This window comes from Centruroides vittatus, unplaced genomic scaffold (genome assembly GCF_030686945.1).
Source record: "Centruroides vittatus isolate TY-2023 unplaced genomic scaffold, ASM3068694v2 contig_19, whole genome shotgun sequence".
Classification (NCBI taxonomy): Eukaryota; Metazoa; Arthropoda; class Arachnida; order Scorpiones; family Buthidae; genus Centruroides; species Centruroides vittatus.
Genome location: NW_027121169.1, coordinates 3,254,032 through 3,272,622, shown reverse-complemented (window position 1 = coordinate 3,272,622; position 18,591 = coordinate 3,254,032). Strand labels below are relative to the sequence as shown.

The 18,591-nt window shown below is 27.8% G+C and overlaps 1 protein-coding gene across 1 annotated transcript in view; it reads left to right on the top strand.

The window, feature by feature from the left end:
- Window positions 1-8,652: 8,652 nt before the first annotated feature.
- LOC136970155 (transient receptor potential cation channel subfamily A member 1-like) overlaps window positions 8,653-18,591 on the top strand; it is a 41,740-nt gene continuing 31,801 nt past the window's right edge. Inside the window, 1 exon segment of the mRNA XM_067264560.1 lies at window positions 8,653-8,967. Within this exon segment, the coding sequence (XP_067120661.1) occupies window positions 8,728-8,967 (240 nt within the window). The 5' untranslated portion in view covers window positions 8,653-8,727.

The following is an 18,591-nucleotide window of genomic DNA, read 5'->3' as shown; positions in this document are numbered from 1 at the left end:
TCGCCACTCGATAAAAAGCCATCCGAAACGACGTGGTCTTTGCAGACTATTGCCGAGTAAGTGGTCAGTAGGGATTAACCTCTGGCCCACGGTTTCTCACAGATACATGAAGAAAACCCGAAAAACCCTACGTGGCTAACCTGTTGGTGAGGCGAGAACCCACAACTCGGTGTTCAGTGGTTTTATCTACTTAGCCACTGGTGGGTTCTGTTTAATCAGAGGAGATAGCATTTTTACGCATCGTCTATATTCCACATTAGGTTACCAGCTAGACAAAAAACTATGCCACATTTCTATGGTGTTATTTGAAGAATAGGAAGTGGACAGTTTCTCTGTAATGCGGTGTAAGTGGTCCACGGATTGAATAACTTTGTTAATTACTATTTCAGAAAATTTTAAACATTCATGCACATCCATAATTTAAATAGTAATAATGGTTTGAAAATAAATAATTGTTGGAGAGATATTTTGTGAAACACACGTCTTTGCAAGTAGAATTTTATGAAATTTAAAACGTTTTTAATGGAAATTGTGTAAAAATAAGGTGCCACCGATTGGAAAAAATCGGACATAAATAATGAATTTCTTGCTTTTAAGCCGGGTATTAAATTTTTAATCAGTTTAATAATTGAAAGGTGAAAAAACAGTAATCATACTTAAATACAAATATAAATATTTAACTAAAACATAATATTAGAAATTAGAAATTTTTTCTTTAAAACTGGGTTCTGATTGGGTTTTAATCAATTTTATCAAATTTGTTATACGTGCCAATAGAATGAATTATTAACACGAGAAAGTTTTTATGCTTGCTTCATTATAAAGACGTCTCCTCTAAACTGATCTAGACAATTTAAAATTCCACACTGAAAAGAGGATAAATAATCCCGAAACACTATTTCACCTTTATATGTCTACGGTTAACTAATATTTAGACCACTTAGTATGTCAAAAATAAAACATTTATTTAAATATTTTTAAAGTTCAATTCAGTATATAACACGTACTGTATCACATATAATTCAGAATTTTTTTATAGTTACTAATTGGACAACAGATATGACTAAATCACTTTTTAAATTTCTGATTGGCTAACATTTTCTTGGCGCAAAAATACAAATTTTAGTAAATTAAATTTATATTTTTTACGCTAGAGGGCTGTGCCTGGAATGCCCAAGGTCTATATAAGGTCAGGACACGTGTACTGGAGCCGCCACTTTGGGACTTTTTGAATCGCATGTTTAAAACAAACTTGTACGAGCAATCAGTTTTATACGACACTAATTTAACTAAAATTGCATAAATTAGTTTAATTAATGTATAAAACTGATTGCTCGTTCAAATTTATTTTAAACATGCGACTCAAAATGTCCCAAAATGGCGGCTCCAGTACGCGTGTCCTGACCTTATATAGACCTTGGGATTGCCCTAACTCAAGTGGCTCCCTCTAATGAGACGATAATAAAAGTTATTAGAAATTATGTTTTTCGTGTTAATAATAAATAAAATCCTACTTTTTAAAAATTAATTAATTAAAAACTTAATTAATATTTTTTTTGTAAATGAAATAAATTGGTTACCCGATTGTTTTTAAACGGTGTAAAGATATTCTAAAATTAATTAAAGAATTTATTACATCAACTGATAATTTACTCTTGAGTCATTTTTAATTTGTGATGAAAATTAAAAATGAAATTATCATTAACTGCATTAATTTGCTTTTTGTACAGTTGAATTTTAATTTCAGTTTAATTAATTAATTATTTTATGTAAATTATTGTTTTTTATATAGAAGAAATACTAATTTTATAAATAATTTCATCAACATTTGTTATAAAAATATCTTACTTTTACAATTTTGAATTTTTCCTAATTAAATTTAATTTAAGAGAAATTATATATATGTTATATAATATACAAACCTAGAAAGTAAATCCATTCAGATTAATTTTTTAAATCTAAAATTTAAAAATTAATACAAATTAAAATTTTTTATTAAAAATTTTCATTTGTTTCGTTTATTTCTTTATATACTTTTATGACATTTTCCCGACCTTTGAATCATCTGTATAGAACACTACACATCATTTTCAACTTCTAATTATATAAGATGGCCCAAAAGTCAATTTACCATAATTATTAAGACGATTGTATGCTAGTTAACTGACTTTTGGATTACCCTTATATTAATTAAGTATGATATCTTTAATTTCAGGATGGGGCTATTTATACATACTGACTGTATACCTAACCTAACCTAACTTATACATAATGTATGTATAAATAGCCACTTTGTTAATTTTACTGATAAGTAATTCAATTCATTACTTACTAATTTATATTATTCATTTTTTAAAACTCTGAATAATTTTAGAGAATTCAATATTTTGATTTTAATTAATTAAATTTAAAATACTTATTATTATTATTTTATTATTGTTATTACGAGCTTTTACTTAACTTGCTTTCAAATCTTCCAATTCAAATTTCATCCACTTCTAATGAAGATAAAAGGATGAAACTTTGAAGACATATCTAAATTTTAATGATGTTTTAGGGGGTGGCCTACTCCCACCATCCTCCCCACCAGAAATCCGGTAAATAACCAAATGTAGAATTTAATTATTATGTGTGGGTGCGTAAATACATATATATACCTCATATTAGTGAGGTATATAGTGTGGGTGAGGTCACACTACCCCCTCTACTCCATTCCCAATTTCGAAAAACGTGACTAATAAGAGCGTTTTTTAAAATACATTAAAGTTACTTTTTTGTTTTTTCATTAAATTAGAATAAAACGATGAGGTTTAATAATTAAAATACCAGTAGTGGAAGTGTGAACGACACTATACAAAAATAAAAAATATAAGACAGAGTGATGCAACCTTGTGGAAAAAAATAAATCTCAAATATTTGAAATATTCAATATATAGTCATTTTTGAAATTTGGTAATATATAATTTAATACGGCTCTTATATTCTCTAAAGGAATAAAAATCAATGAAAGGTCTCCCTACTTTTTCTATTTTCCTTTCTTACTACCAAAGAATTCATATCAGAGTGTCATGGAGATATTTAGAGTTTATATTTGGACATGTCTCGAAGACAAATCCTTTTCTACTTTCCATCAACTCTTATAAAATTGTTGAAATTTGATAGAAAATAAGCTGCTGAAAGGAGACACGTAGACAGTTCTCTATAACTGTATTATATTTAATATATTTTCTTATACATTCATATGAATTTATATAAATTATTATTTTTGTGTGATACGAATTTCTTAATGCAAATATATAATCTCATTTTTTCCTAATAAAATATACAAAAAAATTAATTAAAAGTATTAGTGCTTTTTTAGATTGGCTGTTTTTAAATTTAGTACCTTTCTTCGATGTATAATTTCTTGCATAATATATAGGGGTGAGCCAAAAGTCGATTAACGATGCCGTTTACAAGATATTCAGCAATTTCTGTAAAATTTTTCATGGATATTGATCTGAAGAATGACAAAAAATACACAAGTATATATAAATAATTTGCTATAAAAGACTCATAATTTAATTTTAATTGTACTCCAACATCTATATAACTTATAAGTATTTGTATAATCACTATATAGATAATAGTGCCAGGGTAAATTAGCTTAGTAATATTAGTAATGCTTATATCTTATCAGATAATTCATTGTTAATGGATATAAACAATATAATTTCCAACGATCTGACAAATACTTTCATTCGTAATTAGATAAATTTAATTACACTTAATACAAGAAACGATGTTTTTTTAATTAAAAACAAGAAATTTTCAGTATAATATAATTCTTAATTTAAAAACAATAATAATAAATTATCATTTTATATGGGAAAACCATTTAGTTACTACCATAAAATTTGTAGATAAAAGATAGGTCTGGTTTAACCTTGTTGAGGCTCTAGGGAGAAGCTATCTCCCCTACAAAATTTATATGAAAAGCCGTTTTCCTTATATAATTGATAGTATGAGAGGCCTTTTCCCATAAAATTTATAACACATTTATAAGCGTAAACTCATAAACTCTGGCCTCATGTCGTGAAGCTCTAAGATGTAATTTTTTAACTTGGCAATTCTTTGTAAACGTAAGGCCTAATCATTTGGACATCGTGATCCTTAAGATGGGTGATCCTCATGATACTGATCATAATCCTTAGGATTAAACTATGTGTAAGTTTGGCTCTGAATGTTGAATTAAATCAGAAGAGCTAACTGTATTAATTAATTGAAATGATTAACTTCAGATAATTTCGAGTAAAACATCTTCAAAATTATACTGAAACTATTAAATTTTGCATAACCTTCTTAGAAAATTGTATAAATTCAAAGAGATCATTATAATGTAAACGAACTAATTGAATAAAAACGTCCTAGCAATAATGCTTTAGATAATTTCTGTAGTGCATAAAAGTGCAGTTACGAAAACATTGAGCATAGTTGAGAAACAATGACTTCGAGGAAGCACCCTTTCAGATATCAACACTTCTATCTATAACTTTCAGGTATGGCTATGATTCTTGGGGTTGGTTGGTTTGGTGGGATACGGCAACGCAACACGTGGGCGATTTATCAACAGAAGATGCCTCCGGGGAGGACTTTTATAGAAAACTGACCCATATTTAGGTGTTGGGTAGGTTAAAAAACCTCACATAGTAAGCCCGTTGGTGAGGCCAGAACTCGCAACAAACTACCAGTATTCAACGGTTTTATCCTCTCGGTCTTTGGTGGGCGCGACTCTGGAGGATGAGTGTAAATCTAAGGTAATGTGGATAACGAAAAGTAAAGAAAATAGATAGATATGTGAATCAAGCAATTAAATATGCATTGAACCATCAGATTGTTGTGCCTAAAGAGTATGATATTCTTAAAACCGTTCGAACGAGCAATTCCAGAAATTTTCCTGAGGTTGCTCGTTCGAATGGTTTTAGGGATGGTTGTCTCGCATTTGTTAGTACTCATGTAGTTCTGCCAAACCCATTTTAGATATGGAAAAGACCCTCCGTGTATCTGCCATTTTAGTATCTGCCAGAACGCAAAGTGCAATAAAAGTATTGTTGTTGTTTGTTATGGCAACGCAACACTTGGACGATCTGCCTAGGGGGATGCCTTCCGGGAGGTCTTTTAAGGAAACTGGCTCCTATTTAGGCGTTACAGATGTGGAGAAAACCCAGAAAACTCCACTTGGCCAGCCCGTCTGAGTGAGACACGAACCCACGACCGAACTCCCAGTGTTCAGGGTACCTGAACACTGGGAGTTCGCTTGGCCGCAATAAAAGTATTAGAATTTTCTTAATGTATTATTAAATGCAACTGATTATTATTGTTATTATTATCTATGACAAAAATTAATATTTTAATGCAATCCGTCGATCTAGTGGCATATTACTTAGAGTATGCAATAGGTGTGAATTTAAATTATTTGAACACATGCGAGTTTAAAAAGTAGAAGGATGTAAATAAATATAAATAATAGTGTTAAGTTTAGATGAATCCCACATATCTACTACCTCAATTATTGATGAATTAAAAGAATTATCACAATTTATTGACATTTGAACATTAGTTTAATATTTATTTACTTTAAAATCGATTTTGTTTCGGGTCTAATTCACTCGCATTATTAACTAATAAAGTATGAAAATTAACTAATATTCAAATGATTTCCCAAGAAATTATATGAATAATAATAATAATAAATTTCATAATGTAAATGAACTAATTGAACAATATTCCTAATTATCATTAACATTATTATATAAGTAAATAATTTACTTTAAAGAAGAGAAATATGAATTAATTTTTGTATAATAAGAGGACATTGATCTAGTAATCAGAACGAATTATCATTAGATCAGTGATGCTAAATTAACATAAAATTTTATATATCACCACGTTATATAAGTCAAATTAAGGATAAACATGTAGATTTATGGTTAATTTTTCTGATTTAACTTAAGATCACACGTTACGAAAGATTTGCTAAAGAACATTGTGAAACTCATAAATATTGATAAAATTGCACTTACTTTAATTAATGAAAAATTCAAAAAATTCTTGCATTTTATTAATTATTTTAACAATTTAAAAGAATTTTCTACAGAATGGATAGAAAATAACTAGGCATTGAGAAATATCTGTAATTTCTACATTTATAACGCGAAGATGATGAAAATTATTTGACTTATACCTTATTAAATGGAAATACAGATGTATATCTTACAATTTAATGTAGACAGGAGTGGCATCCATCAATTTCCTCAAACATCTGGAGATGGTAATGCGGATGAATGATCATTTCTCTCTGCGTGCGCGACCAAACCTGTGGTCATTTTAGCTTCGTATGATAATTCTTGATTGTTTCCAGATGGATTATGGTATGACATCTCTTCACCGTACGCCACCCTCTCTGCATAGCAATCACTGATTTCAGCACCTCGTAGCGTGCAGAAATCTGCCCTCTCTCCTGAACAGACAAGCTGCAGCCATCCATTATTCACTGTAAGTGTTCTATCTTTCTTTCATTATCCACACTACTAATGCAGAAATTATATAATTGCATTAATTATTGTATATTTATGTATTTATTTTATTATTATTACATTATTATTACAAAAATTATAGTAATTTTTCAATACCTAGTTATTTTCCACACATCCTGTATATTGACACTTTATCAGGATCCTTATTAATTTCATTCTTTAAATCAGTGGCTTTTAATCTGGGGTTGCACACACCCACAGGGATGCGAGACAGCTTTTCTAGGTTGTACAAAACTTTGTATTACAAATACTTAAGAAAATACACACAATTAATGACATAAGTTAGAGATTATAATTAAACACTTCAAAAACCGTCGATTTACCTTGCCACATCCCTAAAATCCAGTATCAATTTTCGAGAGTATTTTTTCTAAAGGATCTTTCCTAATTGCTTAAATTTAGGCTAAAGTATACGTAAGAAAATTATATTAATTTAATTACTCTCATTTTCTTAAATTTACTTTAATTCAAAATAACTTTTAATTTCAAAAATCGAGTTTTTCGCGGTGATGCAAAAGCACATTTAAAAAATTTAAGAGGCAGCGTAAGAGGTTAAGAATTACTGCTTGAAATAAATAAAACAATTGAATTACGAATAATAACATACAACTGTTCCATATATTATCGTCAACTGACTTTTGGACTATCCTTTATATATTTTTGAGATTTTTTAAAACATTTATATAACGCCAGCATGTAAACGTTAATGTTGAAAACTACACATATAATATTGTAAAATTTCGACATAGCGCTATCCTAAACAGTACTATCTTCGTAAAGCAACAATGGATACCTGTGAATTAAAAAAAAAACTCTCCATTATCAAGTGATTTTCTTTCTTTATCGTCATCTTTATTATAAACACTTAAGATAAATGAATTTGTCAGCATTTTTTTATATGCCAATATACATTTTTATACAAGAAAGAAAGAAAATAATTCTTAAATTTCTCGAAATTTCAGAAAATTCCACGAAATTTTTCTTAATTTCTTCCAAATAAATAGTTTTGGTTCGATATTTATCGTTAAACTAGCACGATTTATAAAATAACAAAATTACGAAACGTGATTGGTTGACGACGAAAACAAAGGTTGATAGACATGATACAAATCGTGCGATGATTGGTTGGATCTCGTTAAACTTAATTATTATCAATGTCAATCATTTTTTGAATATTTTGTAACGAACACCAGTTTTATTAAACTATTTTATAAGCAGAATTTTAAATTTAAAAATTTTATGTTATCGAAAGTTTAATCTATAGAATTCTTTATCTAAATGTAAAATCTTTGATAATTATTTAACTTTTTTTTTTTAATTTAGAAACTAGATAAGACATAATTGTTAGCTATAGCTCTAACATATTAGCTAGCATTATAATTGATAAAAATCAGTGATAACTTATCAGTTTTGTATTGAAGTTTATTAATAAATGCAAATTTTTCTTCTATACTTTCGTTATACATAGTACAGGTTGAGAAAAGGCTGCACACGTTGCATCGTTCGCATCCAACGTGATACAAATCCTCAAAATAAGGGAATATTAAAGAATTAAAGTAGTAAATTTATAAAAATGGAGGCTTTATGATAGATTTTAATGGCATTTTAGGAAATTAAAACATTAACTTAAACGTTAGGGGGCTTTTAATTTGCATTGTGTAGTACTGCGTAGCGCCAATGAGCACTTCCTTGCTCAAAAGAATTATAGACTTATAAATCTGTTCAATGAAAATTTAATGAAAATTTTAAAAGACTTTCTTTGATTATAGTATTTGTATTGATAATGCCTTAAACAGGAGATATTAGTGTTTATATATTTTATTAGAAGAACAGCATTTAATAATTAAAAATTATTATAAATTACAAAACTGCAAAACTTTATTTGAATTTTTTAAATTTATTTTAAACTATTCAAAACTTTAAATTTCGAAGCAAACCAATCAGAGATTATTATTATTAGTAACATACAATTGGTAGGTGTTTTAATTACGATCACGTGACAGATGTATCGTACATATTCAATAAGATAGCGTGCTTCAAAGAGGGTGGGTACAAAATAAGCTTTTATGTAGTGTTGACATTACGATCGTAACACTCGACTCTTATAGATTGACAAAGTTAAGTCGACAAGCATTATTTATTCGTAACGATAATGGAGAAATTGGTGAATGTAACGAGGATATTGAGAAGAGGATTTAATGCACCAAATCGCGAAAATGGTGACGATTACGGCAAGTTACGTGACATTAAATTAAGTGTCAAGTTATTGGATGTAGATGTAGACAAGAATCGAGAAATTTCCAAGATTCAAAGGTCAAAACAGGTTCAAACTCATAGGAACGTTCAGGGAGACGTTTGCGAAATGAGACACAGTCCTTTGAAGCTTATAAAGGTAATTTATTTAATTATTTTGATAAATTAATTATAAATAAAAATGTAAAAAACTATAAAAAATTTCAAAATGTATATAAAAATATATATTAAGGGTACGGATGAATGTGTAGAAAAGGAAAGTATTTTAATAATTAACTCTGTGATATAACTATGTAAACTTTAATGTAAAGATACCGTTCATTTGTGAATTTTTACACGAAAAATTAATTTAGAAATTAAAATTAAAAAATATATTATATGTAAATTTCTAAGCACATTCTTTTCTTAGATTGAATGTAAACAGGTTTCTACACGACCTTGTAATGGAGAAAAATGAAATTATGTAAGATATAATGAATATAAAAATTGATGTAGAAACTGATATTTTGCAAGATTTTCTTTGAACTTTTTAGAAATATTCTAGAAGTTTATAGGACAATTTATATAAACCGGGTTCTGTTTAAATCAGCCGTTTTTCCGTCTATTTGCATCTTGCTGTTTTCTGTGTCGACTCTAAAATTATAGCTTGTGCTGATGATTGGCATTTAAAGATCGGACTTAATGAATCATCAATAATTTTGCATTGTTTTTCTTAAGATTAATTTAAGTAAATGCTAATAACGAGTAAAATCGTCATTACGCTCCATCCTACTCAAGATATGACACACGACCCCCTCTATCTCCCTATCCCCTTGACTTTTAACCACCAAAATTTAACAGCATTAATCCACCTAATACACAAACCTTCCTGCAAAATTTCAGAAATTTTTGACAAAAGGCACTAGAGTTATTAAGCTTTAAATTGGATTAACAAAATTGTGCCCCCCATACACACACAACATATATACAGAATATATACAGAAATCCCCAATTTTTTTGTACTTTTGGACATTTCAAGCTCCTCTGAGTCCAAAAATGTATAAATGTTGGGGGGATCATTTTTTGACCGATCGCCATACTTTCCTTCTGTTATGTACTGTACTCTACAGTATAACAATCGGGAAGTAAAATGTAGTTTTTAGATGATTTTAAAGCAATTTATATAAATTCGGGTGAAATTTTCTTGATAAAATATATAAATTAAAAACTTTAGGTAGATTTTTTGTACTTCTCGTAGTTAATTGATGGCTTTTCTAGTGTCAATGACACTAGAAAAGTCATCAATTAATGAGTAAGTAAATTAAATATGTCATTTTCATGGTATTTAGAGCCGTTTTTTGGAAAAAGTCATAAATTATGGCATTAAACATCCCTCTTGAATTGATTTCAGACAATTTATTGTATAAATTATATGCATTTCTTTGAAAGCCCCATCAATATTTTACTTATGTTAAAGTATAGAAAATCATTCTGAATTTAGTAGAATTATTATTTTTTAACAATCATTTTTTTAGAATTTAATTATAAAATATTGTTGAAATATTTATGATTTTCTAGCTTCTATAATCTTCGATTAGTATTTTTTAAATTAATTTTTTAAATTTTAGAATAAATTAAAGCATAAAATTCCCTTGTAAATACGAAAATTTACATTGACAACTCCGCAATTTCTACATAAAATTATAGCATAACGGTGCGTAAAAAATGCAAAAGCGTAAAAAATTCAATATATAATAAATCAAAATTTGAGAAAATGTAAAATTTTGTATGTTCTAAATTATAATTTTGCTGAAATTATTCGTTAAATTGATGCTAAATCTGAAACAAAAGTGACGTTATGAGAAACTTAGGAAAATGGTCGGTTAGACACTCAGTCTGACGAATCGAAGATGTGATAATAATATATGACAATATAGAACAAAAATTCTGTAATAATATATGATTTCGAAAGTCAGACGGAGTACTCTCTGTCTAATTTTCTATAGAATTTCTCATCTTCTACGTCTATATTCAGGATAAGAATATCGATTCGACGAGATTTTGGATTGAAAATAATAAAATTTAAATTTTATAACGGACTAAATATTATTTTTAATTAATTTTTAAACATTATTAATAAAATTAAATAATATTTTAACGAAAAATCATTATTATTTTTTTATTGAAGTATGACAGTTTTATATACTGACTTCGATGGAAGGTGAAGAGTAAAGAGAAAAAATCTTAGTGAAAAGTAAAAATAAAAATATAATTTTTTGATTTTTAATAAATCATTGACTTTTTCTAAAAGATTTTTCATGTTTTCAAATCAAAATCTACAATTTTTTAAGATAGAAAGCATTTTTTGAGGCTTCTGAACTGATGCAATGTTTGTTGAAATACTGCTCATAAATAAAGAAAATGTTTTGCGCTAAAATGGTTAAATTTTTGACCCATATTAAGACTTTCTAAAATAATTTTGATGTATATTTTCTGAAATGATTCATTCAGTTTAAATAAATTGGAAAATTCTCTGAAGTCCTTCAAAGTGAAAGGCTCACGATGGAACTAAGAGATAAAAGTGAAGCATTCATGTTTAAACCACAGAAAAAAAACACTTAAAATTAGAAATTTTGTATAAACGTTGACTAATTTTAATTCAAATGTTATAAAATAATTTATAAAATTGATCAGTATAAAGAAGTTAAAAAATGCTCTGAAGTCCTTCAAAATGAGAATATTACGTTGATCTAAAAGCTAGAAATGAAGCACTTCTGTTGAATTTATCTAAAAGTAAGTTAAAAGTAAGAATTTTTTGAAAGTCTAGGACTTTATTTTGCGTAATTTTGATAACTTTTTAAAGAAAGTATGCACAATATGTACTGTACAACTTATGCATAATGTGTAAATAAATATTTCAGGTCATCTCAAATCAGAGAACGTTATCACATTTTCTGTCATAAAAAAATTAAAATTTTATTTTATTTTTTGATAAAATCACACAGATAGCGGCATTTTAATGCCATTGTCTTTAATTTTCTTTAATTAAAAAAGTCATAATTAACAGTAAAATTGAAAATTTTATTTCTAAATGGAAATGTTGATAAGAGATCATCAGTAGGTAGCATTCTTCAAAATTAAGATAATAATAAATTGGTAAGTATTTACAGTTATTTCATTAAAAAAATATAAAATCAGAGTGATTTTATTATTAAAATGTTTAAAACTTCATTAAAATCTGCGAAATTTTCACTCGAAATGCTTTAATTTTTCAACGCCTGGATCATGTCAGAGGAGTCCGTGAAAGGAAGTTAAAGATAGAAATTTTTTATAGAAAATCCATTATTTTTGGAATTTATCATTTGTTTTAAAAACTTAAAATTCTCAATTAGTTATTTTTATAATAATTTTTTCATACATACATCAAATAAAAGCATGGACACGACTGGAATGAGTATTTCAACATGAAGTTCTTCGACAAAGAAACTCATCATCGACCACATAAAAAATACTACATAATTTATATAATTTTAAGAGAGCGAAATTAATTTAATTCTGTACACAAATCTAAAAAATACATCAATTAAAATGAGATTTTTTATTCATAAAACTCGATAGAAATTGTATAGTGCTCATTATTTTTCTACTTTTTCTTGTTGCTAAATTTGTCATCATTACTTCTTAAAGTAATGCACGTCGTTATTTCTCCATTCCTGTCTAAATAAAAAAAAACTAAGTTTTTAAGGTATTGGAATCCAAAAAATTCAGCAAAAATGATTCTAAATTTAAAATATGTATTGACTTCTTTGGATTTCTGAAAAATCTACGTATGGATCTCGTCTTCTTCTCTTTATGGAGATGAAGGTGCAAAATAAACTATTAAAAATTCTTAGAATGTAATGTGTTTGATGTTAAAATAATTAAAAACTGTTGAATTTTTAGAAAATGCTGCTTAAAAATGGCTCCAGATGAATCAATAAAAAACTCATTTTTAAACAAATATAATCAGTTAATCCCCTATAAAATTTGAGAATTACATGCTCCGGATACATCAAAAAGACGGAAATTTCTTAAAAATTTAATATTTAGACGCCACAAACTGTTTTCAATAAAAAAATTAATTTTTGGTTGAAAATTTTGCCATAATATAGCATTAAATTCATCACTACTTACAGAATCTTATTGAAATTAAGCATACGAAAATGAATTTTACTTTTCTGTCTGTTATAACATAACAGAGAGAAAGTATGGCTATCGGTCAAAAAATGACTCCCCTCCCAGTATTTATACATTTTTGGACTCAGAGGAGCTTGAAACGTCCAAAAAATACAAAGAAAATTGGGGATTTCTGTATGTATGGAGGTTAGCGTGTGTATGGGGGCACAATTTTGTTCACCCAATATGAAGCTTAATAACTCCAGTGCCTTTAGTCAAAAATTTCTGAAATTTTTCAAGAAGGTTTATATATTGGGTGGATTAATGCTGTTAAATTTTGGTGGTTAAAGGTCAAGGGGATAGAGAGATAGAGGGGGTCGTGTGTCATATCTTGAGTAGGATCGAGCGTAATGACGATTTTACTAGTTATTAGCATTTACGATTGTTTTTAAAACTCGCTTCTACTCTCAAAATTAAGCTTTTTGACATTTTGTAATGATTAATTATATAAAAAAAGCTTTTAATAAAATGTCATAACAGATGGCACCACACGCAATTTTAAGGGTTTTTACCGGGAAAGTTACGCAATACGTTGCTGGATTTTTTCCAATATGAAAACGAAATTTTTTGATGTAGAACTTTTTCGTAGACAATAATTCAGACAATTACGGTTATATTTATCTAATAATATTGTTAAATAGTACGATAATCTATAAAAATGTCAGCCGAGTATTATATTGTCATACTAAAATGTCTTTTATTGCTTTCTCCAAAAGTGATAAATCTATTGACATTCAGGATCGATACAGCACCATTTTTACTTATTTATTTATTTATTTATTTTCTGATATAACAACGTGTTTTTCTAATCTGTAGAGGTCAAAAAGTTCATTTTCCTTCTAAGAAGTAAACAATTATATTGTTTCTTCCATTATCTTGAACTTCACTTATCTACTCTAAACCTATTTATACGCCTAACTTATTTACATGTTTCATCTGCTTTAAAGCCTTTTTTAATAAATAATAATTAAAATATTAATGCTTAAATTGATTTTTAAGTATATTTTGAAGATTTTTAGAATATTTTTTATTTTTTTATTTTTTGCTAATTAAAATCTTATCTCCGCCAATGAAGTTGTGAAGATGAGACATTACGTTAATGCTTTTATTGGTTTCTTAGAGATTTTTATGTATTTTTGCTGTAAATTTATATACTTTTTATAAGAATTATATGTTTAATTTTCACTCAAAAATATACAAATATTCGTGTTTTATTTGAATTTTTCGACTAGTTTAAGTTGATGACGAATGATCGACATTGCTCTTTTTTTTTTGCTTCATTAGTAGAAAATTAATGAAAACTATTGAGACTTTCAATTATTTACGTTAAAATGTTTAAATTTGGGTTTCAAATTATTGGTATTTTTCAGCAATTATGGACAATTATGGGCAGTGTATTAAGCTTTTGTATAATGAAAATATTCAGGATTACTAGAAATATGAGAAAAAATGTTATCAACATAAAAGTGTACGTTCGTTATTTTTGGGTGTTAATGATTCATAACGTTTAACTTTTACAAAAAGGAATTTACTAGATTTTGATTCCTAGATTTTCTCCATAGAATCCTTCCATGAAAAAAAAAAAAAATGTAATGTTAGCTATGAAAGATATTCATCCAATAATCAAATGGAAGCATATTTATGGGAAATATCCACGCAACGATCAAATAAATGCATGTCTGTGAAAGAAATTCATCTAATAATTAAATTAAAGCTTATGTATTAATGCTGTAAGGGTGTTAATCCAATGATTAAATGGAATCATATCCATTCAATGATTAAATGGAAACATGTCAACGAAGAGTTCAATGATCAAATATATCATGTCTATGGATGATATTTATCTAATGATCAAATGATCAAATGAAAGCTTTTTTAATGACGATATTCATTTATTGATCGAATGAATGCATGGGGGTATATATCCAATAATCAAATGGAAGCACACCAACAGATGCTTCCATTGGTGTGCTTCAATTTTATTGTTGGATTTTCTATTCCACAGCATATCGACGGAGGGTATTCACGCAATGATCAAAGTTTCCAGTAATAACGGAAGATGAATGTGTCCAAATTATCGCATAAATGCATCCAACTTTTATGGATCATTGACGATTTCATTTCAAATACTGTTACGTCAATTTGAATTCGAACCCATTAAATGGTTCCTAGTTTTTGACATTTCGCGTCTGGCATGTGACAAAAGCTTTCAAGTGATGACTTTATGATGAACTTTTCAAGTCTTTGTCAACAGTAATTGTCTCTTCTTACAAATGAAATATTCTTCATTTGTCAAACTCTTAATTATTGTCACTCTACCAATCGTATATTCTAAAATAACGTAGATAAACTTTAGTCTCAACATAAACTTATCGGAGTGTAATTTGTAAAAATATGTTATTTATACTATAATGCTTATTATCTATTGCTGTTATAGGCATTACAAATATTACAAATAGTGCAGATATTAGATGCGTATAAAAGCAATGAAACAACGAGCGATAGAAGCATTATAGGTATTACAAACAATGCAAGAATTACAAATAATTTACAAGCAATACAGTTATTACAGATATGCAGGTAATTTTCAGGCAATTCATATAACGCAACCAATACATGCAATATAGGCATTACAAGCAATAAAGGCAATACGTCCATTATAGGCACTTCAGGCAAAATAGTTATTTCAGGTAAGTCATGCAATATAGTCTTTACAGATAATGCATGCAATACGGGCAATACAGGCATTGCACGCATTAAAATTATAATTACTGACGTTGAAAATACTGTGTTCCTGTTCAATTTAAAGATTAAAAAAAAGTTTCGATACCACGCGATGCGATATCACCACACGTCACGTCGAAATTGTATGTTTTATGCGTGCTTTATTTTAAAATTTTAACCGTTAAAATCTATATAACTTAATTAACATTACGCAAAACGGTAAATATATATTATGTAACCGTCATTTTTATCCCCATTTAAAATAAAATTTTGAACAATAAACAAGGCGACTGTCCGAATTAGTTAAAGTAAATTTGAATGATTTGAGCTAAGTTCTAAAAGTATCAATTATGAGAAAATCGATAGAATTGGCCAATTTCCGGTTGATAAATGTTGACTCAAGTCATTTTGACCCTTTATTGACTCATCGAAGTCAATTGTCTCATCCGATAGGTCATAACATTATTTTAAACCTTACTTCCTCTACAAATTCATTATTTATCTCTTTGTTTTTGATATTTTTAATGATTTTTTTGAAAATTTTAATTGTTAATTATTAATTAAATTTTTAAATTGTTTACACTTAAAATTCTGCTTGTTTCACCTTTTTCTTGTGTGTTTTTTGTCATATTTTTGTGTGTCTTCACTTGCTTTAAATATTGTTTCTAGTCTTGTTTATGGTTATTTTGTATCTTTTAAACCTCAACTTCATTTACTCGTTACTTTATTTTTTAAAATAAGTTTTTTGTTTTGATTCAAATTGTTTTGTTCATTTATTTCTTGTATTGTGTTTTTCTTTTGTTCATTACTTTTCTGCTTGTTTCCTTGTTTCTTTTTCATTTTTTGTATGTTATTCTCTTATTTTGTTTATATATTATATTCGCTGGCTTTACATTATTTTCTCTTATGTTTACACGCTTAGCTCATTTGGTTTGTGTTGCACATTTGACTTGTCTGATGCTCACTTGGTTTTTGTTACTTCTTGGTTTGCATGTTTCTCGCTTCATTTGTATGTTGCTCACATAGTTTGTGCTGCTCACTTAGTTTATGTATTTTTTCTTTCTCTGTTTGTCTATTATGTTTACTTTTTGATGTTTTATTTTTTTGTTTTCTTTGTTAATTCTGTTCTGTAGCTTTCTAACGTTTTTTTTTTCACGTATCTTATATATTGTTTAGTCAATCTATTTTGTTTATTTGCTTTAATATGTTATTTTCTTGTTCTGTTTACTCCATTTATGTGTTGTTCAGCTTAGTGGCATGCGGTGACATTTGATTATAGGGAAGCTGTTTCTCCACAAAAATAATAAAAAAAATACTGGAAATGACAAAAATAAACAGTTTATTTATTTTAATTCTAAAATAGATACGTTGACATGAAAGAAAGTTATAAGAACTTGTTTATGAAAATAATCGCTCAATATGTATTTATATTTTAGAAAATACAAAGGAAGCGGCGCTTCCACGGCTTCCATGGACTGCACGCCATTGCTTCAGCTGTTCCTTATTGTTTAATTGTTATTCAACTGTGTTTTCTTCTTCAATTAGTTTAACTTTCTTCATAATTTTAGCTAAAATTCATCTAAATATCAACTTTTTTTCTTAATTCAAATTAAAAGCTTTCCTCGTATTCTTTTCTTGTATTCATGAATAAAATTGGGGGTAAAATCACAAATAAAAATAAAGTAATTTAAATAAATAATAATTAAATAATTCCTTCAAAATATATTTAATTATTCTAAAATCAAGTAAAGATTGTATCTAACTTTTTGGATCATAGTGATAAAATATCTGACCCAGATTCAATAATTCAATATTGTGATGTCGATCACGATCATCACTTCATATATAAAACTCTTACAAGATGTCTACGCCATTTATAGTCAAGAAACGTTTATTATCACGTCTATTAAAGATAAAACCATCTTCTATGAATCGTGCCACTTTCGAAAAGTCATGACCTTTAATTTAAATCCTACATTTTTCAAGATAAATATATAAAAACCCTAGATTACACGCAGATTTCTTTTAAATGTAAAAAAAACACTAAAATTTCGCAAACAATTTGTAAAAATTTCTGAAATTTTTGCAGTTTAATACACGAAAAAACGATTGCTACAGGGGTTAACATACATTAACCCCTGTAGATCATGAAATTTAATTTAAATCTTGAAATTTTGAAGAAAAATATATGGAAAATGGTATATTACACGCAGGTTTTTTTTATTTAATTTTCTTTAAAAACTGCAAAAATCTCTACATTTTTGTATTTTTATATATAATAAAATATTCTCAACTTAAAAAATTCGATTATTTTTGATAAAAAGGCTCGAAAGAGACAAAAAAAAGTCACTTTCTTTGAACGGTATCGATTGTTATCATGCGTGTAGTAGTAATCAATGTATGGAGAAGGTTAATTTATTTTTTAAAGTAAAGAATTATAAAAATCGATAAAAAATATACAATTAACACCCTCCAAAGAGTTAAATGAAGTGAAAATTTTCAATATTTTATACATAAAAGTAAATAATTTTCAGACAGACCGCATTAAAAGTATACATAATACGTTCGCCAATAGGGCGAGTTGGTGATAATGTTAAGAGTGTGCGCACATAAAAGGTAAGTGAAGTTGCCTGATCAACAGGCTGATTCGTGTTTGAAGTAAGAGAAGTGTCCTGCATTTATTGAAGTATGTTGAATGAAGTAAGCAATAAGTTGAAGCAGAATAGGAATTTAGGATCTCGCGTATCACCAGTTTTCTCCATTTCTCCTATCATCAAACAAGAGAAAAAGATTGATTTTGCTTTGATGGTCAATGAAGATGATGAAGAAAAGTTGATTTATGTAA